Here is a 25,314-nt window from a genome sequence, read left to right on the forward strand (position 1 = left end):
ATGAGGACAGAGAACAGTGGACACCATGCAGCTCTCTGGACACATGGTGGGATGAGGACCATGATCCACATGAACGGGCACTACTGTGGTGGACGTCTCACACTGATACACCGTCTACATCCTCATGAATGCAGTCTGAGATACATGGAGGGAATGAATGCATTCACATTGATAAACCCATGGAGAACGTCTGCACTGAGAATACACTGGGTGATGACGGGCAACCAACACAAATGAAGGATGTGCAATCTGGTTCTTAGTGACTGATGCATGATGGGAGCCCTAGATGGTAGCAATAACATACAGGAACTCTTGTTTAGCTGTGCTGGTGGGAGATGTTGGGAAATCCTCCAGTCTAGGTAGTCGTTGAAAGAGAAGGAACGTAAAAAAGAAGAGCAGAAGAAAGTGTGAAACAGTTCAACATCAGCACTTTTCTACTAGCAGCATCGAGGGGCCACTTCCTGTTTGTTTTTATTATACATGAAGTCTTCACGGTTCTGGACTAATAAAGAGGAAAACATCTCCAAACAACGGCTGACACGGCGGACGCTTTGATTGTTGCTCATGTTCAACATGTCTTTGGTACTGCAATCGTTGCGTCTGAATTTAAACCCGACTACAAAGTGGCAGGATGTGCGGCGGCGGCGGTGAACACCCGAGGACGGTTCAGAGCTACAGCGTGAGAACGGCATGGAGCCTCGGTTTGATCTTCACAGTGTGAGGCGTCTCTCCAAGAGAACCAGATGAAGCACAAGTTCTCCTCTCAAAGCAGCATGGAGGTGCAGCATGGAGGTGCAGCATGGAGGTGCAGCACTCCGTCTCCATGGCTACGGTAACCCCATTAGGGTGCTAATGTACTGCGGTAAAAACAAAATACTGTTAGAATGAGTCAGGGCTCGTCTAACTAACACATCAGATTAAACTCAAGCTGAAGGTGCGTTCACATACAGCAGCTGAGTTCTGGTTTTCCTCTGTTTTCACTCAGAAACTCATTAAAGTGGTACGACTGTGAGCCGAGACACAATAACAGAATATTGACTTCTAAAATCATTATGAGTAATAATTAAAGAGCAGCTCGTTCCAGATCAGGAAGGATCAATACACTATAAAAAGTTAAAAGGGCAGTTTATTTAAATTAACTTGCTCCACTGCATGCCAACATATGTTTTGTTGCTTAATTACATTTATTAGTCGTTTGTCTATTTGCATCACTTTACATGTATATAACTACGCATGTATGTACATATATTTAGCACTTACTGTAATTTACTATCATATTTATTTTTATTTATTTATTTTTTGTTAATCCTCATGAATCCTTTTGATTGATGTCTGTATTTATGTTCTCAGGTCGGAATGCTCTGTTTAAACATGAAATAATAATAAGCGTGTGGTTAAAACGTGATCATTAAAGTGAGCGCTGCTGGTACGTACTGGATGTCGGGGGTGATGCCCTCCAGCAGGACGATGTTCACCCCTCCGATGTGAGCCGACGCACACGTCTCCGTCATCTTCTGGTGCAGGATGTCTACAACACCACAAAGAGTCAGCTAGCCATCTTCACGTCTTAAACAGAGGTATGTTCTGCACCAGAGGAAGTAAATAACACACCTTTCATCTTCTCCTTCAGGGTGAAACTCCCGTGGATCTTCTTCAGCTCCGCCTCCATGGTCAGCCCTCCGATGTCGGCCTCCAGGTGCGTGCGGTTCACCATGCCGATGCCGAACACGATGAGCGTGACGTGTTGGGGCTCGGAGCTCACCAGGCTGCGCCGCCGCCCGCCACCACCGGGGGGCTTGTTGGGCGTGGTGGTGGGATCCTGCTGCTCGTTCTCAAAGATCACTTTGCAGAGCGGCTCCGAGGGCCGGCGGCCGCCGTCTGCACAGACGAGGAAGCGTGTTGAAGGACAGCACACATCAAACACATGTGACATATGAACGTGGGAGGCCCACCTGAGAGGCAGTTCTCCGGCGAGCTCTTCTCCAGGATGCCGGTGGGATCGGAGATGAGGGAGTAGAAGTTGAGCAGCTTGTACATGTTCTGCCAGCACTCGGCCGACGGCTCGCTCTGCTCCGACACCGTGATGGAGTCCGAGTCGTCCATCTGGATGGCCATGTGGTCGGCCACGTCACGGGAGCCCTTCCTCGACACCTGCACACGGTACACAGGACGCACAGCGGCATCATGGGTAAATAAGCATGGCTGACTTGTCCCTTCTTTTACCAGAACACTGATGTCATAGTCACGTACTTTAATAACAAGACAACACAATCTCCTGGTAAAGATCCATCAATCAGGCTAGACAGAATGAGAGTAGGAACAGCTGACACTGTTCCAGTGAAGGCTTATGATCTGGTGGCGCCCTCTAGAGTTTGAGTGGAGAAATGACTGAATGACATGATTTTATTGATCAGATTTAAGGGGCTGGGCTTCCTCTCTGAGGAATGTTTGAGACTTTTGAAGACCGTTGGAAAAAGTCAGGCTCCAGGACTCTACAGCCGGGCTCCTGGACTCTACAGGACTCTACTCCTGGACTCTACAGACGGGCTGGGCTCCAGGACTCTACAGCCGGGCTCCTGGACTCTACAGGACTCTACTCCTGGACTCTACAGACGGGCTGGGCTCCAGGACTCTACAGCCGGGCTCCTGGACTCTACGGGACTCTACTCCTGGACTCTACAGACGGGCTGGGCTCCAGGACTCTACAGCCGGGCTCCTGGACTCTACAGTACTCTACTCCTAGACTCTACAGACGGGCTGGGCTCCAGGACTCTACAGCCGGGCTCCTGGACTCTACAGGACTCTACTCCTGGACTCTACAGACGGGCTGGGCTCCAGGACTCTACAGCCGGGCTCCAGGACTCTACAGTAGGGCTCAAGGACTCTACAGCCGGGCTCCTGGACTCTACTCCTGGACTCTACAGACGGGCTGGGCTCCAGGACTCTACAGCCGGGCTCCAGGACTCTACAGTAGGGCTCCAGGACTCTACAGTCGGGCTCCAGGACTCTACAGCCGGGCTCCTGGACTCTACAGACGGGCTGGGCTCCAGGACTCTACAGTAGGGCTCCAGGACTCTACAGTCGGGCTCCAGGACTCTACAGTAGGGCTCCAGGACTCTACAGTAGGGCTCCAGGACTCTACAGTAGGGCTCCAGGACTCTACAGCCGGGCTCCTGGACTCTACTCCTGGACTCTACAGTCGGGCTCCAGGACTCTACAGCCGGGCTCCTGGACTCTACAGACGGGCTGGGCTCCAGGACTCTACAGTCGGGCTCCAGGACTCTACAGTCGGGCTCCAGGACTCTACAGTAGGGCTCCAGGACTCTACTCCTGGACTCTACAGTCGGGCTCCAGGACTCTACAGCCGGGCTCCTGGACTCTACAGACGGGCTGGGCTCCAGGACTCTACAGCCGGGCTCCAGGACTCTACAGTAGGGCTCCAGGACTCTACAGCCGGGCTCCTGGACTCTACTCCTGGACTCTACAGTCGGGCTCCAGGACTCTACAGCCGGGCTCCTGGACTCTACAGACGGGCTGGGCTCCAGGACTCTACAGTCGGGCTCCAGGACTCTACAGTCGGGCTCCAAGACTCTACAGTAGGGCTCCAGGACTCTACTCCTGGACTCTACAGACGGGCTGGGCTCCAGGACTCCATAGTAGGTCTCCTGGACTGGAAAAGTAACTTGGACCTACATTTTAGTAAACTATTTGAATATTCCTGTGTGGACTCCTACCTTGGAGGTGCGGCGCTCCGAGCGTCCGAGGGAGGTGCGTCCCCGAGGCTCCCTCCTGCCCAGCGTGTCCATGCCAGACGGGGGCCCGTTAGCCGGTAGACCCGCGGCCCCGCCCGCCCCCCCTCCCCCCACCCCTCTCTTGCTCTTCAGGGTCTGGGTGGCGCTGCGCCCCGCCCCGTTGAGGCTCCCCCGGGAGCTGCGGCTGAAGTCGGAGGACCTGAAGTGGCGGTACGGCCGCGCCTTGAAGGTGGGCGTCGGGGAGGCGGAGCCGGCGGTGTAGCGGCTCAGCTTGATGTCCGTCTGCGTGGCCTTGATGTCGTCGATCATGGTGCTGAACTGGTGGATGAGGCGCACCAGGGCCATGTCCACGCGCTGGCTGATGGACTGGCAGGCCGTGGTGAAGTCGCAGTGGAAGGTGTTGTAGTGGCGGCGGTTCAGGTCGTGGAAGGACAGCGGCGCCGCCGTGGGGTCCTGCGGAGCGCTGGCCGACTTCTCCATCACCACGGCGTTCAGGCTGAAGGTCTCGATCAGCAGCGCCGGCTTGAACTCCAGCGGAGGGAGGTTCACCATGCCTTGTCTGGAGAGGGAGGAGCGTTAGGGACGTATTCAACAGGGAGGGAATGCAAACGTGTTATTGTTACGACTCGTTTTCACCTCCTGGATCGCTTGTTCTTCCGCTCTTTGGAGGTGTCGGAGTCCACGATGTCCGCTCGGAGACACTCCAGGTTCCCAGAGAAGGACAGGTGCTCCCCAAAATACATCTTGTAGCTGAGAGGGGTGGTGTCCTGGGCCTGGATGCCCGTGTAGCTCAGCAGGGGCTTGAAAACAACCTGAGGGGGAAACGAGGTGAAGACGGTGAGAAGACAGTCAAACAGGCTGGCGAGCTGCACACATGTTTGAGGAACGCATGGACGGCACCTGAGCGTCGGCCAGCTGGACGGCCGTCGGGCACTGGTTGCCCTCCTCGATGTCGGCCATGTCGTCCTGGCTGGTGCTGTGCTGGGAGTGCTGGGAGTGGGTCCCATCCAGGGTGTTCTGGTCGCTGGACAGCACCGTGTTGAAGTCCGATGCCGAGGGGATGGTGGGCAGGTTACAGGTCCCACCTGAGGACGAGGAGTTAGATATGTTAGATAGGGTTAGATATGAGCAGCGGTGAGCGAGCGGAGCGCCGCCGGGTGAAACGCTTCAACACCTCCAGGAGGAGGTGGAGCGGGACGAGTGGATTAAATGGAAGGCAGCCTTCACATCATGGGGAGCGTTAAGAGGAACTTTATGGCCATTTCATGCACAATTTGGAGCTCTGAAGAGCCTCACACATCCTTAATGCATCCGTGATCAGCTGCTGGCTAACCTGGCCAGAGGATAACAACACAGCTCACATCGTCTTGGGCAGAGATCCAGCATCTCACATCGCTGTCAGCTAACAATAAACAGCTGACTGTAAGTCATGCTCACTAAGCTGTGCTGCGTTTACACCTCCCAGCCACACTACTGCCCACCAAACTAAACCTGGGCTGGAAGTCTGGATTCAACAGATTCTTCATCAGCCATGAATAAACGACATCAGTGGGATAATTCAACGTGGATAAGGGATTACAGCTAATACTGCCTCTATGGGAAAGCCATTATTCAGTAACAAACTATCGGAATCATTTTTGATATGCTTTATATACAGGATAGTGGCTTTGACTAATATACTAGGAAGCCTATAGTGGAGGTCGTTTTTACAGCACGGTGGTGAAATAAATCTAATACGTCTAACTAATGCTGCTGCATTGATGTGATGTACTGTAGTGCACCAAGCCGGCCACCAGGGGTCAGTCTCTACTGACAAACCTACAGGACTGTACAAACATTAAAGTGGGTCTGGCCCCATGTAGACCCGGCTTCTCTGTGTTCCGGGGTTCTAGGTGACTTTGAACACACCACGCTAACCAGCTAACTCGTTCACCGACAGCAGCAGCACAACACCGAGCAGCCGTCCCTGACCTGCTTCTGGACTGGGAGCCGCTGGGATGGGCTGGTACTGGAAGAGGTTCACGGGGGAGTCCAGTGGGTCTAGTAAAACAGCAGCACTACATGAAACCTGGTCCAGCTGGTTCCAACAACTCAACAATTCATAATCAAGGAGAACTATCGTGTCCTCAAGGTTCCACAGAAACGTTCATCAGTACTCTTCTGAATAATAACACGCGTTATGAATCTAGAATGAGGACGTGCATGCCGTGATGTCTGACCTGTCTGCAGGTTGTTGTGCTGGGGCCGGGTGACGGGGGAGTCCTGGGTCCCCGCCCCGGTCCTGTTGCCCACGGCGTTGGACATCCAGTTGTAGAAGCTGACGGAGGAGGGCTCCGACAGCAGCGGGTGCTCCGTCAGCATGTCCGTCCCTAGACTGTTTCCTGAGCCCGAGAAGGAAGGGGTGGAGAGCGTGTTACATCACGGACTACAAACATCACATCAACACCGACTGCTGTTCACAGATTCAGCATCCAGTCACATGTGGTTCATGGAAATACAGTGAAGGGTTTCCCTGTCCCGTGGTCCGGTCCAGGCGAGTACCTGTGCGAGTCAGGGAGCCGCTCTTGGCGGCGGCGGCGGCTGCCGGGTCGCTCCTCTGGGGCATGCTCTCCAGCAGGTTGTGCAGACTCCGGAAGCTGCCGGTCAGGTTACTCAGGAGGCTCTCCTTCCTGGGGCTGTCCTTGGCCGGCAGGCCTGCACGGCTCACGTGGGCCGGCGAGTCGGCCGCCGTGTCGCCGCTGGTGTAGCTCAGAGACTGGTATGGATGGGAGCCCTGGGGGAACAAATGGTCAGGTCAGGCCCGGTCAGGTTAGGCCCGGGGCAGATGAACGGCCACGATCCACCAAAGAGACCGTCCCGAGGCCAGGAGGTGATTATGTACCTGGTGCATGGAGTGAATGGAGATATCAAAACCACATGATTGGCCAAAGTGGGTTTGACACAATAATACAAGCATTTCCCACCTGTTTCACCAATGACAACAAAGATCATCATCATTATGATGATCCTGCCAAGTGCTTTCTTCACCCGTTACAACACAGAGGAGAATGAGCAGAATGATGTGTCGTCCCGTTCATGTCCTCCAGTAAAGAAGGACGTTCCCCACACACCAGTCGTCTTTGTGTCTCTGATAGTCGCTGTGTTCCCTCCTTTGGGAGGGGTGAAACAACCCTCCCAACGGTCTACAACATATGTCCTTTCAAACGCCGCACAGATAGATTTTCCATCTGTGAAAGGCTCTCACCGGACCACGAGGCTGGTTCAGGATGTACAGGTCTGGTCTTAAACCAGCAGAAAGCAAGAAGCAGCAGTTCAAGGTTGGAATGACCTGCTTTTAGAAGCAAATACTTTGTTATAGGATCAATAATCCTTTAGATAGACTAAACTGGACTGATACATACATTTAATCCAGGATGCCAACATCATAAGGAACCCCATTCCACTGCATTTTAAATTGTTAGCTGATCCAAACATTTTGGAAAGAAGTATTAAGAGTAATTTGCCAAATAAATAAAATCCATGTCCAGATATTCAAAAAATTCAAATAAATTCAAAGGGTGGCTCTCTGCCTAATTCACACACGTCATACAGGGTTCCCATACTTAATCTTCATAACCAGCATGTCTCAACAATGAGACTCTTCAACTCTGGAGGACACGGCTCGGGTTGTGTTCAGGTGCACACACATGACAGTGGTCTGCTAGGTTCTTTATGTGATCAGACGAGTGCAGCACTAGAGTATAAACTAGTCATAGGAACAGATTATGTGTGCTATCAGACATGTTTTGGGATTCACTTCAACAATAACAAAACAACAATGTACATTCAGAACGTTTCCGAAGCATTTTGTTGACTCCAGAAGGTTTGACTCATGTCCTAACGTTTGCAGGGATGTGATGACTGTGGTGACACAATACTCGTACCTTGATCCTGAGTGCAGACTCGTTGTGTGTGTGGGACTTGGACAGCTTCCTCATGATCTCCACTCCGCTGACGGGGCCCGTGTTGGCTTCTTTGGGCGGCGGCCGGCTGCTGGCTCCCTCCAGCAACATGGTGTGTTCACTCACTGTGGCTTCACAAGAACGACATCAAATAAACCTCACAGAAGAACCGACTGCTCACCGTCTCTCTGCTAACCACACCTCACATCTAGAGGCGAGGAGCTCCCACCTGCGTCAAACTCAAACTCCGCTCCGTCGGCGCTGGTGTCGCTCTGCAGGGCGGCGCCGTTGTCCAGGCCCATGATGGTCTCTCCCAGGCTCTGCTGAGGCTCCTTGGGCTTGGCCAGCTGGTTGGGCCTCATGAGACCGATGGCTTTGAAGCCCTGCGTGACCACGATAAACTTCATCCACTGTCTGGCCAAGGCAACCAGCCCCTTCTTCAGAGTCACCAGGGCTGGAACGCCGTCGTTCTGGGGGGAGACCAGCAGAGATCTGGATCGGTGCCTCCGGTACAGGATTATTTACAGCAGCAAAGCACAGCCAACAGCACTGAAGACCACTTAAAATAATTGGCTCCAAATGAGACCATAACAGTTTTAGTAGCCAATTAAGGAGGTGGTCACGTTGGAGCGTCCTGAAAGAGTGAGAGGAGAGAGCCGTGGTTACCATGGTAGCCTCCTCGATGACGGCGTAGTCGGCCTGCTGCAGGTAGCGGTGGAGGATGTTGCAGAGCATGCAGGAGGGGTTCTCGTGGAGGTAGCGGGCTCGCTTGGTCACACGGTTGTACTTGCTGCGGATCGGGATGTGGATGCTCTTTTTCTGTTGGAAACAACGGGAGTTCAGATCAACGTGATACGGGACTTTCTTCACATGTTTGAGGCGTCTGCAGATGTGTGTCCGACCTCCAGAGCCTCGGTCATGATGCAGCCCATGACGGCACAGACGCGCAGCGTGCCCTCCATGTCCAGTTTGCGTAGAGAGGACTTGAGCTGGTCGATGGGAACCAACCAGGCCCCGATGGCAGGCGTGGCGGTGCTGAGCAGATTCAGCTGCCTGGAAACACAACATGTACAAGGAGTACTGATCAATACCTCCTGGTGGAGCTCTGGTGCTTCATCTCAGCTGCCATCTAATAATGATACGCTCAGAAAGCAGCTGAGAGGCTGCAGCCCAGTTGTTGTTTTTCCTCCTTTAGACATCCAAAAATATACTCATAAATAAATACGTGTCTAATGTAGACATCATCAACGGATATCCCGTCTACACATATGCACGGGTAATTATATACATCTGTACCTACAGATAACAAGTAAATAGTATTTAATGATAAATCCTGATCAATTATCATCTAATGATAGCAGATAACAGCAGTAAATAAATGATAATGCTTACTTATGCATTCTCCCATGTATATCTATAGATGCACATACACGTCAAAAAGGTAGAAGATGGTGTACATTTTTAAAAAAATAAAATAATAATAAAAGTAAAAATAAATAAAAACAATAGAATAATATTGATGATAAATTATCCTACATAATTATTAAATCCTAATCATAATAAAAAGGCAATAATAATGATGATAAATTAACCTAAAAAACAAGTAAATCAGAAGAAGAAGAAGAAGACGAAGACGAAGACGAAGACGAAGACGAAGACGAAGAAGAAGAAGAAGAAGAAGAAGAAGAAGAAGAAGAAGAAGAAGAAGAAGAAGAAGAAGAAGAAGAAGAAGAAGAAGAAGAAGAAGAAGAAGAAGAAGAAGAAGAAGAAGAAGAAGATAATCACGGTGATAAATTACCAAAAAAATAGTAATAATAATAAAAAATGAAAAATAATAAAAATATATGAAATAATTAAAAGCTAAAAGGTTGTTCATCATCTTCAGGCCAAAGCGTGGACTTGTTATGCGTGTTGCGTCCTCGTACCTGGAGATGGCCTGTGAAGGTGAACGCACGTTGGTGGGAGCAGCAAAGCTGAACCAGATCTCCCTGATGGTCAGCTTCATGCTGCTGGAGTCGGGGGGCGGGGGCATGAGGGGCAGGTCCTTCTTCAGGTCGTCTGACTCCACGCCTTCATCCTGCAGGTCACAGAGAACCACCACGGGTTTAACATGAGTTTACTGCTTCCTCTGAGACTGGGAACACAGCGCTCTTTGCCATCATGGTTTATTTTCCAGATCAGTTACTCATTTGATGACTTTAATCTCTTTGTTCTCGCTCTTATTGAATCTAACTTCTTATTGAACTAATTCTGTGTGAGCGAGACAATTACTCAAATCTGACTCAAACACTGTGATGAGCTGTGATGTTTGCAAATTAAAAACGTAGATACACAGAAAATAAAAGACCAAAGTGCAGTTTTAGAAGGAGACATCTGGCTTCTGATCAGCATGTAGAGCTTTGATGCCGTCACCAAGTTCATCACAAAGAGCTTCCCATGATATTAAGGAGCCTGTCGGCTTCCCCCGAGTCACATATCAGAACATAAGCCCACAGCTGCAGATGAAACAAAATAGATCGGATCAAAGGGAATTCATTTGTGCTCAGATCAGGAACGTTTGAGGTTGTCGATGTCTGTCAGGTAGAGTGTGGAGCTGTGACTCCCCAGTGTCGGGGTGAAAGGTCACATCTGAGCGCTAACGGGAACAACGTTGTTGTCCGACCGTAGTGGAAGGTGTCTGACCTGGTCGTCCGAGTCCGAGTGCTCGTTGGCGTCGGAGGCGGGGCTGATGGCGTCGTTGGGCAGGTTGTCATCGGAGACGTCGGTGCTGTAGCCGCTGCCGGTCTGAGAGCCGGTGGACCCGTTGGACTTGGACATGCCCGCCTTGCCCCCCGCGTCGGAGCGTCCCATCACCCCGAAGGAGTTGTAGAGAATGGCTCCTGACTGACGGCCCCCTGCAACGACACCAGGGCTCACACACAACTCATCCTTCATTCACCCTCTGGTCTCAGCGTAACCATGACTCAGCAGTTTTTGTACCTTTGACTGTGAGGTTCTCGATGCCGCATTCAAACATGATCCAGCCCCACTTCTCCAGAGACGTGGCGGAGCGGCCGAGGTCCCCGGCCGCCGCCTGGGCGTCGGTCTCGTCCACCATGGAGAACTCCTCCAGCTCCTCCAGGCCAAACAGCACCTTGGACTTCTCGAAGGGGATCGCCGTGATGGCACATGTGCCGATTTCTACGAGAGCAGGAGAACCAACACGCCATGTTGAGTACACAGTGGAATCTGAAAAAGACCTCCTTCCAAAGTCATGCTTTCATCTCCATGCTTTTCCAGCCCCTTCCAGCTGTGGTAAACTCCATATTTGTATCAATCACATTAAATGAGATGTTATTGTCCTCTAAACAACCAACATGATGTTTGGAGACAGCTTTTTACAGAAGGACCACAAATGAAAGGAAAACTAATTCCACTAACAGATCCACAGAAATATAATCACCAACTATTTTCATCATCTGTTCATCATCAAAAGTCATTTTTCATAAAGAAATGTCAGGAAATATGGAGATCTTCTCTGTTCTATCATAGATGTCATCACACGTGAAACTGTTAATGAAGTGTCCTAGCTGTCCAGAGGTCGGGGGTCACGTGCTCCTCCCAGCATCCTCCTGAACCCACCCGTGGAGTCGAGGCCTCTCAGCTGGCTGTGGATCCGGTGGACGTTGAGCCGGGCGGCGATCTCTTTGCCCTTCTCGATGCCGGCGTTGGAGCGCAGCGAGCCCGAGGACTGAGGCTGCATCTTGGTGGCGGAGGCGTACTTCTCCAGCATGACGGAGGGTCGGCCATGCTCCGTGGTGTTGGGCGTCTCCTCCACGATGCCCCTGGGAGGAGGAGAAACACCATCAGGGTGTTTGAGAGGGAGGTCCTCACATTTAAACAAGTCAAAGATGTATTAGAGATGTAATATTACAACACTGAGTTCCAAATATTATTTCAGAAAAGAAAACAAACAACACAAAACTGTAATTATTGTCACAGTCATGATTTTGCTGCATGTTTACTTTGCTAAGGAAACGAGGAAAACAGCACAACGTTGAGAAAATGTCTTTGTCTGGTGGAACAGGAGCCAGGGCTGGTGATGGGAAGCCTGATCTAATAGAACGCATGCTTCCATACTGTAAGGGATCAATAATTGCTTTTCATGGGGACAGTTTGTGTCTGTTCATTACGGGAGACTGAACTCCTACTTTCCTTCAGAAATGAGAAAGATAGATAAAAACATTATTGACCGAGTACAACACGCTGAGTCACTGGTGGGGGGGGGTTACCTGTTCATTCTGAACTGGGTGGCGATCCGGTCGAAGCACAGCGCCACCAGAGAAACGTGGGTCACACACTTACTGGAGCCGGACGGCGAGCCCTCCTCCACGGACGCCTGCAGGAGGCAAAGGTTCACCTGCAGGAGACACGGAGCTCATTCACACTGATCCCCACCGGGCTCTCATAAATCACAACCAGGACATGAATAACAAGAAGCATTGTTCCACGGGGACGAAGACGGTAAGAAATAGATGAATATACTGTGTGGGAGATGGATTGGTACTTCTCTGTATGAAGATATAAAAAAATCAATACGCTACCATTAAAGTGAAACAGCTGGTGCAAACAGACACACACACACACTCTCTCGGCCTCCCGTCACACCGGGTCACGGGCGTTACCTTGGGGATGGAGACGTTGGCTTGGAGGCCCTTGATTTTGACGTTATCCGGTTTGACGGACAGGTCCGTCTGGCCGGGGGTGATGTTGAGGGAGCCGGGGGTCGTGCCCTCCGTCTTGGACAGCTTGTGCTCCTGCTTGCCTGTTTGGCTCTGTGTGGATCCACAAACAGGACATTAGAGTGGGAAAGTATGAACCACTATTGGAGCCAGAACCCCGTACCATGAAGACTACACAGGAACTTACAGACTCGGTGACGGTGGACTTGCTGATCTGATAGGCTTCATTCAGGACTTTCCCATGCAGGTCGTCCAGGATGGCTGCAGGATGACGGATGCTGGCGAAGTGCACCATGGACTCGATGTACCTGAAAGAGAACACACACACGGCTGCAACAATAACATTTTACAGGGTTATAAATAAACACGATTCATTATTCATAGCTCTGGTTCGGCCTCTCTTCGACCTGCCAGCTACAGTTTGCCCATCTCCTCACAAGATGGTAAAGACGTCGCCGACGCAGCAGTCCAGATTCACACGGTTGCAGTGACCGTGGGGAGTACATCCGCTTCCAGGGGCGGCTGGTTGCATGAGTTATCCAGTGTGTTAGCTACAGTACATGGAGGCCGTACATGGGAGCAGCACAGTGTACTGCTGTGGACCGGCGAGCAGCGAAACAATCACCACAACAGCAACCGATGTCAGGGAGGTTCACGGTCTGTGGAATACTTCCACTGCTTTACCTGGCCGTCATACAGCCTTCCCAACGGTGGAGCAAAGCCGGCATGTCATCTAGGCTGACTATTAATAATAATAACCTTCCAGAACACGACCGCTGCCTCAATCTGTACGTTTGTGTGTGTGAGACTTTAAACAACAAACCGAGCGAGGCCGCAGAAGACATCTTCTGTAACATAACATACGTAACATTTGAGTTTTCAATCAGCAAATATAACAACTTAACGTCCCATCCTATCTTTCCATGTACTATAAGAGTAATACGCTGCCTGGATGCTCCATTCCTTTAAACAACACACAGATAAAATACCCTGGAGAAGGTCCTACCTGTCCAGGGACTCGGCCACCAGCGGTGTGAGCACCACGTTGACGGCTCCCTTCACCTCCACGATGGCCGTGGTCCTGGTCTGAGCTAAGGGCTGCTCCAGGGTCCAGTCTTCTGTGGTGGTGTCCTCATCCGTGTTCTCCATGGCCCTCTTATCCAGGGGGGTGTAAGGTGTACTGTGGGGGGGCGGGGCATGCGTTATGTATCACTAGAAAACAGGCTGCTACGTGGAAGTACCACATACACAAATATCAGAATATGAACTGTACAAGTGTACTGTGAGCTACCTGGTGTTCTCTCCCATCAGCTGGAGTCCTCGGTCCAGCAGAGAGCTGGCTGAGAGGCCCTGCTTTATCACCTGGAGGGTCAAAGGTCAAATGTTAGAGCAGCCAAGGAACCGGTTCAACACACACACACACACACACACACACACACACACACACACACACACACACACACACACACACACGACAAACGACACACAACACACACAACCACACACACACACACACACACACACACACGACACACACACACACACACACGACACACACACACGACACACACACACACACACACACACACACACACACAACCACAACACACACAACCACACCACACACACACACACACGACACACAACCACAACACACACACACACAACACACACGACACACACACACACACACACACACACAACACACACGACACACACACACAACACACAACACACACAACCACACACACACACACACACAACACACACGACACACACACACACACACACACACGACACACACACAACACACACGACACACACACACACACACACACGACACACACACAACACACACAACCACACACACACAACCACAACACACAACACACCACACACACAACCACAACACACCACACGACACACACACACACACACACAACCCACCACACACACACACACACCACACCACACCACACACACACACACACACACACACACACACACACACACACACACACACACACACACACACACACACACACACACACAACCACAACACACCACACACACACACACACACACCCACAACACACCACACGACACGACACACACACACACACACACACACACACACACACACACACACACACACACACACACACACACACACACACACACACACACACACACACGACTATGGAGCTAGAACAGTCTCATAATTCATAAATGCACACAGAAATTCATAAATGCACAAAAAAGATTTACAAATGTATTTGGGGATTTGTATATACATGTGACTCAAAACACAAATACATTTTCAATGCACACACAAATATGTTTCATTTCATATGTAAGTAAAAAATATTCACATATAAAAAACAAGATTCATAAACATATTTCCAATGCACACACAAATCTAAAAAAAATCACAAATACATGAATGTTAAAGTATTTGCAATCTTCATCAAATATGCATTTGGGGCTTGTTACATTCATATATGAACTGTTGGACCTGTATTTACAAAGTGCTTTTCATTTGTAAACCTCCCTGCATTTGTGTGTGAAACTTTTGAGACTCCCCTGACGTGACTCTGATCCACAAATGCGTTTTTTCTAAGAGGAGGTTGTCTGTAGCCAATCAGATGTCTCCCTCCTTTACAGCCAATCACGTGAGTGTCTCCCCCAAAGTAAAACACAACTCCGCCCGCACCGGTTCATCTTCCCCAGAATGAGGGATAAATTACTTCCATAAAATGCTTCTTTATAAAAGAAAAATAGATATTTATATAACTGTACACCTAATCTATACAGCATAAAGACAGGGAGCACAGGAAGAAGGGAAATTATCTCCAGAAATAAGGTCGATTCTGGCTCTAGCACCCATATCCCTCCAACGCAACGCACTCACGTGATTGGCTGTAAAGGAGGGAGACATCTGATTGGCTACAGACAACCTCCTCTTAGAAAAAACGCATTTGTGGATCAGAGTCACGTCAGGGGAGTCTCAAAAGTTTCACACACAAATGCAGGGAGGTTTACAAATTAAAAGCACTTTGTAAATACAGGTCCAACAGTTCATATATGAATGTAACAAGCCCCAAATGCGTATTTGATGAAGATTGCAAATACTTTAACATTCATGTATTTGTGATTTTTTTTAGATTTGTGTGTGCATTGGAAATATGTTTATGAATCTTGTTTTTTATATGTGAATATTTTTTACTTACATATGAAATGAAACATATTTGTGTGTGCATTGAAAATGTATTTGTGTTTTGAGTCACATGTGTATACAAATCCCCAAATACATTTGTAAATCTTTTTTGTGCATTTATGAATTTCTGTGTGCATTTATGAATTATGAGACTGTTCTAGCTCCATACACGACACACAACCACAACACACGACACACACACACACACAACCACAACACACACACACACACAACCACAACACACACACACAGACACACACACACACACACACACACGACACACAACCACAACCACAACACACACACACACAACACACCACACACACACACGCACAACCACAACACACACAACACACACACACACGCACAACACACACACACACAACCACACACACACACACACACACACACACACACACACACACACACACACACACACACACACACACACACACACACACACACACACACACCTTGAAGCTGGGAACCGAGAGCTGGTCAAAGGAGGCGGCGCTCTCCTCGCTGGTGGGCGTGTCCAGGTCTAAGGGGCGGTGCAGAGACGACTTGGAGGTCCTCTTATTGGTGGGCTGCTTGACGGACCAATTGGAGACCTGGCACAGGTGAAGTAACGAGTGTTTTAATTGGACCAAAGAGTAATCCAGGGGTCCTACACCTTTTCAAAAGTCATATTCAAGCACTTTCCAAGCATTTCCAGGTGCATCTCCATGCTTTTCCAGCCCCTTCCAGCTGTGGTAAACTCCATATTTGTACCAATATTTTTGAAAGGAAAACTAATTCCACTAACAGATCCACAGAAATATAATCACCAACTATTTTCATCATCTGTTCATCATCAAAAGTCATTTTTCATAAAGAAATGTCACAAAATGCTGTTTTCAGTCCCTCAGATATGGAGGTCTCTGTTCAATTCAATTCAATTTTATTTATAGTGTCAAATCACAACAGAAGTCATCTCAGGACACTTAACACATTGAGCAGGACTAGAATACGCAAAAAATTTCAAGAGTCAACACAATTTCAAAGTCCCAACATCACCCAGGGGCAAGCGTTACAGCGACAGTGGCGAGAAAAAACTGCCTTAATAGGCTTTTAGGCAGAAATCTGGTGCAGCCCAGGCCCTTGGGTTCCAACTGCATTTGGTGTTGGTAGTATGTAGGGGTGGGTAAAAATATCGATTCAGCAATGCATTGCGATTCTTTTCCCCGCAATTCAATATCGATTCAGCAATCTTCTGAATCGATTCCAGCCCCTGGCCAGTGGGGGCGCTGTGACCGACACCCTCGTGTGATTCGCGCTGTACGGACGGGGGCCGCACTAGACCAAACCATTACAATATGGCGACCGGAGTGAGTTCACACCGGCCGTGGAAGCGCCGCGAATAGGCGCGTAGCGGAGCCCGCTTCCTTTCGGCGCCCTTGTTAAGCGATAGTGTCGTTCACACAAGACACGGAGCGCCGCGAATAGGCGCGGCCGTCCCGCGCCGTGAAGCGATCGTTCCGGCGTCTGCTCTATTTTTTGCGCGTCCCGCGAGCGAACGCGTCAGTTCTGGCAGTAAATCACACAGTAGCTGTGTCCCAATTCAGGGTCTGCAGCCACAGCTAAAGAAACACGAGACAATCTGGCCAATTTTCAAAATAAAAGCAATTTTCAAAATAAAATACCGCGATTGACAAATGCGATCATAGTTGTGTATCTCAACTCGCACTGGGAAACAGGAAGAGAAAATACATTTAATAAATGTGAAGAGTAGATAAACAAATATGTGCATTTCAACGGTATATCTGCACTACTACTGTCTACTACCATAGCTTCCACGGCGGTTACATGCACTGTAGTTCAGTGTTTAAGTAGTGTCCTGTTTTATCATGCTATGAGTTATACCACGGCTGTTCATAAGGCATGAAACTAAATAAATTATTTGAAAAAATGATTTGGTACTCTTACTTGTGTATTTCTACTTGAAACTGAATCGATATCGAAGCATTTCAATCAATATCGAATCGAATCGATATTGAATCGAATCGTGACCCGACGAATCGAAATCGAATCGAATCGTGAGATTCTAAACAATACCCAGCCCTAGTAGTATGGTAGTAGTAGCATTAACAGTAGTGGTGGTATTAACAGAAGCAATAGTATCAACAGTAGTAGTCCATGGCAGCAGGCACAGCCACGCCGAGATGGATCCATCCCAACCACGGCGCCGTAGACCAGAAAGCAGGAGTAATAGTGTTCTATCATAGATGTCATCACATAGAACACACATTTCAAGACCTTTATTCTACATCCAAGCACTTTTCAAAGCTTGAAAACACCACACTAAAATTCAAGGCTTTTCAAGGATTTCCAGCACCCGGGCCAAGCCTGGAAATCGCAGTGAAAATAAACACATCAGGCATAACCACAGTTTCTGCTTTCAAAAAGGTGTCACGCAGAGAAAGAAAGCCTCTACGCACACACAGAAGTATTTGGATTGCTGAAGGATTCTGGGATTTGTAGTTTACCTGGTATTGGGCGAGGTAGCTCTGGTAGCACGCCATGACGTGGGGCTCGCGGGTCACTGGGCCGGGCTCGGCCGTCTTCTCCGCCTCCACCGAGCTCTCCTCCTCCATGGCCAGGGCCGACACGAAGGAGGCCTGGGAGGTGTGGCTTGGCAAGGGGTGGGGGGGCAGCGGGGGCAACATGGGGGGCATGGGCAGGGGGCGCGGCTCAGTGATCAGCTCCCCGTTGAGAACGTAGGTGAGGGGGCCCTCCACACTGTGGTAGATGGAGCTCCGGCTGTGGGGGTCACACATGGGCATAAAGTTTCATGTTTCAACCTTTCACAGGACTGATTAATGATCGGTGTGGAGGCGTGATCAATCAACCAGCATGTTCAATCAATGTGAGAACATTTGGGGTAATAGGAAAATGACACGGCGGTTGCAGAACAAGACCGAAATCCAATTTGCAAACTGCAGCAGCAGGAAGCGGCGGCCCAGGAATCAACCACTTCCAACACTTGTAGATCACGTCTATCCTTGAATGATGGAATCAGAGTTATAAAGGAAACGACAACGCCTTTAGCTTCGGGGCCAAGTTGTTTAACGCAATGAAATGCAAAACGTGTCGGGTGATCAACATAAAAATGTCATAACACGCTGAATGTATTCCTGCACACTGGGCCATAAACACATTCACAACGCGTCAGTGAGTCATCAGGACTCATTTGACGGCCTGCGTTTCTGTTTCTAAGCACGTCGTTAAAGATTTAGATTTTACCCCAAAGAAACTAGAACAACACCATCCAAACTTCACAGCAACATTATTGTTAATTGGAGACGAACTACTCCATTCATCCCAATCTTACAAAGTAAATCAGACGGTGTGTGTGTATGTTATCTATATGCAGCTGACCTGTAGTTCTCCATGTGATAAGGCGGCTGCTGCGGCTGCTGCATCTGCTGCCTCCTCTTCTTCTTGCGACCCGGGTACGTCCCCGGACCCTCGTCGGCGCTGCTGATGGGCTCAAAGTCCTCGGCAGCCGAGAAGTAGGCCTCGCTGTCGGCCACGGACATGCTGGAGTCTGCAGAGCGGTACTGGTGGAAGGTGTTGGAGTCGGCCGACGGCGTGAACGGGAAGGAGCCGTAGCTCCGGCGCTGGCGTGGCGAGTCCAGCACGTTCTCGTCGCTGCGGGAGACGTCGCTGCTGAACTGGACACCGCCGCCCCCGCCGCCGGACAGGACGGGCGGAGGCTTAGAGTCGGTGAAGACGGCGGCCGACAGGCTCTTGGTGCTGCCCAGCCGGCCGGAGTGCACGGAGGACTGGCGTTTGAGCGGCGAGCAGAGGGGCGAGCGCACCGAGGAGCGGTCCTGGGAGCTGTTGGGTGAGACGGGCGAGACCTCCGGGACGTCCCCCAGGGTGCTGCAGAGAGAGGACATGACAGATGAGACGCTCATGCTCTGACCCTGATGTTGGCAGCACGTTGCCGGTACTCACTCAGCAGGGCTTTTCATGGGGAACATGCGCTCCTCGGTGCTGGGCGACGGCGTGTCTCTCTCTCCGGCCAGCAGGGGCAGCGCGGCGCTAGAGGAGCTGTTCTCCTCAGAGGAGGAGGCGGAGCTGTGGGAGCGCTGGGGCACCTGGAGGCTGAGGTGCTGCTGGCCACGCCTCTCCGGCAGCTCGGGAGGCAGGCAGGGCGAGTGTGTGTCCGTCTTCAGGCCGACCACTCGGCCTGACAACACACACGTCAGCTTGAGTGATTACATTTACTTTTAGGGCATTTAGCTGATGCTTTTGTCCAAAGCGACTTATAATAAGTACATTTGTGAAAGAAAGAAACCACAACATATCATTGCAGATTAAGTAAGAGCTAAACAATGGAAACAAGTGTTAAAGTAGTAGCTGTTCAGCAAGGATACCTTAAGAACAAAGTGATGTCCCCATGCATTCCATGTTAACGGGGAAGATCATCAATTAGACAGACAAGATAACGATGGAAAAAAAGCTCAATTATGCTCCAAAACTCCATCTAATGAATCCCTAGATACTCAAAGCCTATCTGGGGATCAGGAATGAACTCTTTCCAAATGCATACCGTCCACTTTGGGCGTTTCCTTGGTGATGATCCACTCCCCCGGCTGCAGCAACGACTGGCCGTACGACATGTCCGCCTCGGGGACGGAGGAGGAGAATGCAGACGAGGAGGACGGGGTCAGCTCCTCCAGCTTGAAGAAGTCCAGGCCCATGTTGGTCCCCCCAAAGAACCTGCAGCCTCCCAGGCAGCCGCAGCGGTTCCTGCTGCGTTTGATGCAAATGCCGGACTCCTCCGGCCACAAGAACCAGAGTCTGAGGAGCATGAAGGGAGATCCCACAGTCAGCTGATCAGCATTAACATCTGCTGAGAACCTACCAGCAAGTCTCGTTGACCCCGTGTGAATGAGGAGAGCACCACTGCCTCGTACACTTCTTATTAATACTAGTTTTCTTTCAGCCATACAAACGACTGTGGATCGATCACCTTGTTAATCGATCAGCTGCTGTCGGTGCTGCATGTTCTCCTTCTGGACCCAGTGAGCTAGTAAAGCTCCTTCCTTTAAACTCTCCCAGACTGCATGCTGGACATACATGAGAATAACTAAATATAGCCATCTGATGGTCTGACACAGCTCATGAGGAGGCGTCAGTGCGTTATCCAGACTATTTCATAACCTGTTAGTAACTCTAAGTTCTCCCAGAATCACACATGGACAAACACACTCTCATCACCCACACACACACTGAAGAAACATGTCCAATTACAAGCTGGACAAGAAACATCTGCACCCCGCTGACTTCTTATGAGACCTTGAGAGATGTTGAATTCATCATCACAGTAGTCTAGCGGCTGATTATCACATATCATGAGCTGGATCACTGTATGGGCCTGAAAATGACTGCTCGCTGTATTAAACAGACCTATTTGACGATACGAAGCCAGCCAGTCAGGGAAGTTCCAGCAATCTGACGTGAACAGGGTTTTTACCAGCTTCAGGGTCCCTTAATTAAACGTGTAAATAGTGGCGAGTTGTCTAAATAGAAGCAGCACAACGCTGTGAAGCTGCTCCGGGTCGCTGAGGGACTCAGCAGTAAACAAAGTTTTCTACCTTTTGCTTTGGGAGTCGTGGAGCTCCAGGAAATGCCTCTGGACTTCACATTTGGCCGGATGGTCAGCGGCCAGGGCGATGTCTGCCGTGATGAGGTTCAGGTTGACCGACCCCGCCTCCAGCCAGACGGAGCGTCGCAGCAAAGGGGGCTGGCCCAGACCCAGGGGCTGACCCAGACCCTGACCCTGTCCAGCCGGCTGCAGCCGGGCGGCCTCGCTGTGCTGCTGCTGCTCGATGTACTGCCGGATGTTCACGTCCTGCACCACGGCACTGATGCCTTCTCCCACCGCCTGGTTGTGCAGGTTGCAGTTAGCGACGCGGATGACGGCCGTCTGCAGGGGGAGGGGAGGGGTCAACAGAGTTCACCAGCTAGGAATAAATCTCTTTACTTGAACTCCATAACTGCTTGTTCCTAATTACCTTGATGCTGGCAGCACAGCCATGCTCCACCACGAACAGGTCCACCCCGTCCATGGCCAGCCGGGTCATGGTGTACTTCAGCTCCTCGGAGGTGCGGCAGTGACCCGGCAGGCAGCTCAGCTGCAGAACAACCTCCATTTAGTACCAGAGCGGTTTGAGTGTCGCACAGTAATGAGGGCTCGCAGCCACAGTAAAAATATCCTCATTACTATGCACCCAAACATTCTCAGACTTGTTCCCTCAGCGTTCTTCCATACATGTGGTGTTGTGTATGTACGCCATGCAGCGCTGCTGTGATGTATCAATCGTTTCCATGCTGGAGCCTGGGGCTGCTGCATCATTAGACAAAACGTTCACACTGCTCCCTTTATCATCATCTCCTTTCACACTGAACATCTCTGACCAATATTCAAATAGCACAACAACAAAGCCTCCGGCCATAATGAGCTAATCTGGCTCCTAGCATGAGATGCAGTCCTGCTGACTCGCTGAAACAAAGCAGCTGAACTGTGATGTTTGTACCTTGGCGTCGCAGATGCGGCGGTCGGCGCCGTGCTGGCAGATGACCGAGGGCTTGGGTTGTTCCAGCTGGAACTCCCGGGACACGCCGTGGAAGAGGAAGGTCTCCCCCCACTCGATCAGACTGGCCACCTAGTCATCCAGGCACATTCAGACAGGCCAGCGTTTAAAACCATCAGAAAACACATCTTCACATAAAGTCGTTGTGGAGGTGGACAAAGAAAACCTCACAACTCAATTATAAGAAAACAGAAACGGTGACTTGTTCCTTGTAAATGTAATTGTACTATCAGAGCCCCACCTGTGGCAGCGTGACCCGGCCCGTGAGGCCCCCGGCCTGCATGTCGATGAGCCAGGCGTACTCCAGCGTGTCGGTGCCCAGCGGGAGGCCCTGGGCCGAGAACATGGCATGGGCCCTCATCTGCAGGCCCGATAGACTCAGGTGGCCGTCTCTCAGAACCCCGTCGGCCGTGGGGCGCTGTGGGCAGACGGGGGTCACACAGTTCCATCATGGAGACAAACATAACACCCCTGCATGGGCCTGGACAACACACGGCCCCTCACTGGAGGAGGTCTTTATCGGATGAGGGGAAGATATTCACTCTGAGCAGCACATAGGATGGTGGCTAGAGCTCAGAACGTGTGGTTTATATGCAGCTGCTGATGCAAAGTTGTGGTGGAAAGCATGTTTCACATTATTAACTGTAACCGGCTTCATTCAGGACGGTTGCTGAGTCACTGCTTCAGATGAAAGGCTAGTGTGTCTGTCATTGTTTTCATACATACAATTAGGAAAACATTTACATTTCATTATCTCTCTCCTGTGTTCATGATTTGATACAGTTTTTTTCATCTGAAAAAGGTTTCGTTTTTGTGGTTGTAATAGTAATGTTGGCCACAAGGGGCGGAAGAACACTACTAACCAAGTTCTAAAGAGGACAAAAAGCATTCAGGTTTTAATTCCTGCCGCTGCCGTAAAGACCAGGTACATATATGTTATTAAATTAAAGGTTCACCTGGTAGAAAAGACTCTTCATACCTATTTAGGTCATGGGGGGTAGAACCATTCAGCCTGTGGCCAAAGTGAGTATTACAAGTTTCACCTGCAGGAAACTCGGCAGTAGATGAGGGGTTTTTATGTGTGAGATGGCCGTGGTTCTCACCGGATAGTTGTCGCTGATGAAGATGTGAATGGGAGACAGCAGCAGCTGCAGCATCGTCTCCTTGTAACCCTTCTTCATCTCAAAACTCAGCCGCTCCAAGAAACCGGACGGACCCTCGGGACCCTCGCTGCTGCAGTGCTAGAGGAGGCAAGGATCAACATCAACACACAACCACTCAAAAGGCTGGACATGCCATCAACAAGGAGAAGTTACATCTACAGACTTTCCTCAAACATTCACAATGTATTTCTCATTTCATTCTCACACTCTTTAAATGTATATAATACATGGATTTCCCTCTACTGCTGCACATCATTATTATTCCACAGTGTGGTGATGTAATAGTTCCATAATCTTTGATCGAGGCCTTTTTGCTTTACGCCTACGCTGATCCCATGGTGCTCTTTTTTGTGTTTTCAACCCAACCAGTCCAGTGAAATACAGTTACCATGGGCAGGCGGCCGTGGACCTTGTAGAGGTTGATGAGCACGGTGATGTCCCAGGGCCGCAGGTCCAGGGGATGGATGCTGGAGCTCTGCTTCTGCTCGCTGTCCTCCATCCCCAGAGGAGACCAGCCGAGGCCAGAGGAGGTGGAGGTGGACAGCACGGGGCTGGACACCGCCTCCTCAAAGTCTGTGTACATGTCGTCCTCACCAAAGTAGTTCTCCTGCAGAGAACACAAGGAAAGGAAGGTAATAAAATCTACATCCAAACTGATAACCGTAGGATTGTGTTATGAGAGAGCGAGCCGTGCCTTGATGGAGATCAGCGCTCGCAGCAGCGGCCCGTAGAGGATGATCTGTGAGTCTGGGGACATCTCCATCTCCACGTGGAGCCGGTCAGGGGGGAGCTCCGACGGGTCGGCGGGCGCCCGGCCGTGGGCGGCCGAGGCCGACGTGGAGGTGTAGCGTGGGGGGGCGTGGTGGTGTTGGACCGGGGCGTGCTCTGGAGGACGCAGAGCTGACAGCATGGACTCCTCCATCTCAGACACTTCAGACAACACAATGCAAGTTCAGACACAGAAAACAGGCCAGCAGGACATGAGCACATTATTTTAAACATAGCTACAATGTCTCACACCCTGTCATTCTGTCATGTTTGGCTTTAGAACAGACGACAAAAGGATCGACTGTAAAGCAGCGAGCTTACGCGACTGTTTGAGCTGCTCATCGGCCTTCTGGGGATAAATGGGATGCCAAGTGTAGTCGATGATGAGCAAGAAGTTGGGAACGCTCCAGCAGTCCACCCAGCCGGCGCTGAAGGAAAACACAGAACACACAGCCGGAGAGTTGATTATCACAGTGGATCCTCCAGGTTTATGAAGCGCTCCCTTCCAGGACGTAACGTCAGACAGCCAATGGGCTGCTGACGTCTCTGATGGTGAACTCCCAGGAGGGTAACTCTCTCACAGCACTACAGCGCTACCTGGCTCCGGTCTATACATTATAAATGACCTCCATGTTGAGGCGGATCGTACAGCATGCATGATGTGTAAGCTACAAGCTTCTCCAGCATCTCTGACCTTTCCCTGACCTTCAGGCCGCCGTGAACAACGCTGCAGCCGTCTCAGATGGATGTAGCTCGACACATCATACCGGGTTTAAAAAATAATGTATTCCTCTTATCTTCATCTGAGATTAAACTGTCTCACTTCAACACCAAGCGAGGCGGCATGAAGAGCAGGGCTGCTGGAACGGAATTCAGGAATCAAAAATCATTTAAACAGCAACAAAATCAATACTAACAGAATGCTGAAATTAGTATTGGAGTGTTTTCTTTGCTGTTGAACGTTAGTAAATATGGACGGATGCATCATAACAAAGATGCATTCATGCTGCTTACTGCTAGCTAGATGAGGAACGAGGCCGACAGCAGGATGTACGTGAGAACCTGAACGTAGAGCTGACGGTGAGGCGAGGAGGGCGTAGCCATGGCA

The 25,314-nt window shown here is 50.2% G+C and overlaps 1 protein-coding gene across 6 annotated transcripts in view; it reads right to left on the reverse strand.

Annotated features, from left to right (window-relative positions):
• kiaa1109 (KIAA1109) overlaps window positions 1–25,314 on the reverse strand; it is an 82,726-nt gene that overhangs the window by 33,585 nt on the left and 23,827 nt on the right. For 4 of the 6 annotated variants that reach the window (XM_084014091.1, XM_084014087.1, XM_084014088.1 and 1 more), the window contains exons 18-51: window positions 24,528–24,634; window positions 24,133–24,368; window positions 23,827–24,045; window positions 23,379–23,516; window positions 22,517–22,693; window positions 22,219–22,347; window positions 21,697–21,816; window positions 21,277–21,608; window positions 20,229–20,479; window positions 19,631–19,865; window positions 19,049–19,555; window positions 18,157–18,430; window positions 16,105–16,242; window positions 13,706–13,776; window positions 13,421–13,594; window positions 12,602–12,722; window positions 12,358–12,507; window positions 11,965–12,092; window positions 11,315–11,517; window positions 10,673–10,873; window positions 10,376–10,587; window positions 9,619–9,770; window positions 8,596–8,746; window positions 8,360–8,512; window positions 7,923–8,163; window positions 7,676–7,824; window positions 6,294–6,525; window positions 5,972–6,133; window positions 4,653–4,837; window positions 4,389–4,564; window positions 3,735–4,311; window positions 1,953–2,151; window positions 1,612–1,878; window positions 1,435–1,528 (exon numbers count right to left, since the gene is read on the reverse strand). In XM_084014091.1, the coding sequence (XP_083870217.1) occupies window positions 1,435–1,528; window positions 1,612–1,878; window positions 1,953–2,151; window positions 3,735–4,311; window positions 4,389–4,564; window positions 4,653–4,837; window positions 5,972–6,133; window positions 6,294–6,525; window positions 7,676–7,824; window positions 7,923–8,163; window positions 8,360–8,512; window positions 8,596–8,746; window positions 9,619–9,770; window positions 10,376–10,587; window positions 10,673–10,873; window positions 11,315–11,517; window positions 11,965–12,092; window positions 12,358–12,507; window positions 12,602–12,722; window positions 13,421–13,594; window positions 13,706–13,776; window positions 16,105–16,242; window positions 18,157–18,430; window positions 19,049–19,555; window positions 19,631–19,865; window positions 20,229–20,479; window positions 21,277–21,608; window positions 21,697–21,816; window positions 22,219–22,347; window positions 22,517–22,693; window positions 23,379–23,516; window positions 23,827–24,045; window positions 24,133–24,368; window positions 24,528–24,634 (6,861 nt within the window). Of the gene's footprint in view, window positions 1–304; window positions 356–1,434; window positions 1,529–1,611; window positions 1,879–1,952; window positions 2,152–3,734; window positions 4,312–4,388; window positions 4,565–4,652; window positions 4,838–5,971; window positions 6,134–6,293; window positions 6,526–7,675; window positions 7,825–7,922; window positions 8,164–8,359; window positions 8,513–8,595; window positions 8,747–9,618; window positions 9,771–10,375; window positions 10,588–10,672; window positions 10,874–11,314; window positions 11,518–11,964; window positions 12,093–12,357; window positions 12,508–12,601; window positions 12,723–13,420; window positions 13,595–13,705; window positions 13,777–16,104; window positions 16,243–18,156; window positions 18,431–19,048; window positions 19,556–19,630; window positions 19,866–20,228; window positions 20,480–21,276; window positions 21,609–21,696; window positions 21,817–22,218; window positions 22,348–22,516; window positions 22,694–23,378; window positions 23,517–23,826; window positions 24,046–24,132; window positions 24,369–24,527; window positions 24,635–25,314 lie in introns of all 6 variants that reach the window. The other 2 variants (XM_084014089.1, XM_084014090.1) reach the window with 1 other exon arrangement.

This window comes from Eutrigla gurnardus, assembly GCF_963514095.1.
Source record: "Eutrigla gurnardus genome assembly, chromosome: 7".
Classification (NCBI taxonomy): Eukaryota; Metazoa; Chordata; class Actinopteri; order Perciformes; family Triglidae; genus Eutrigla; species Eutrigla gurnardus.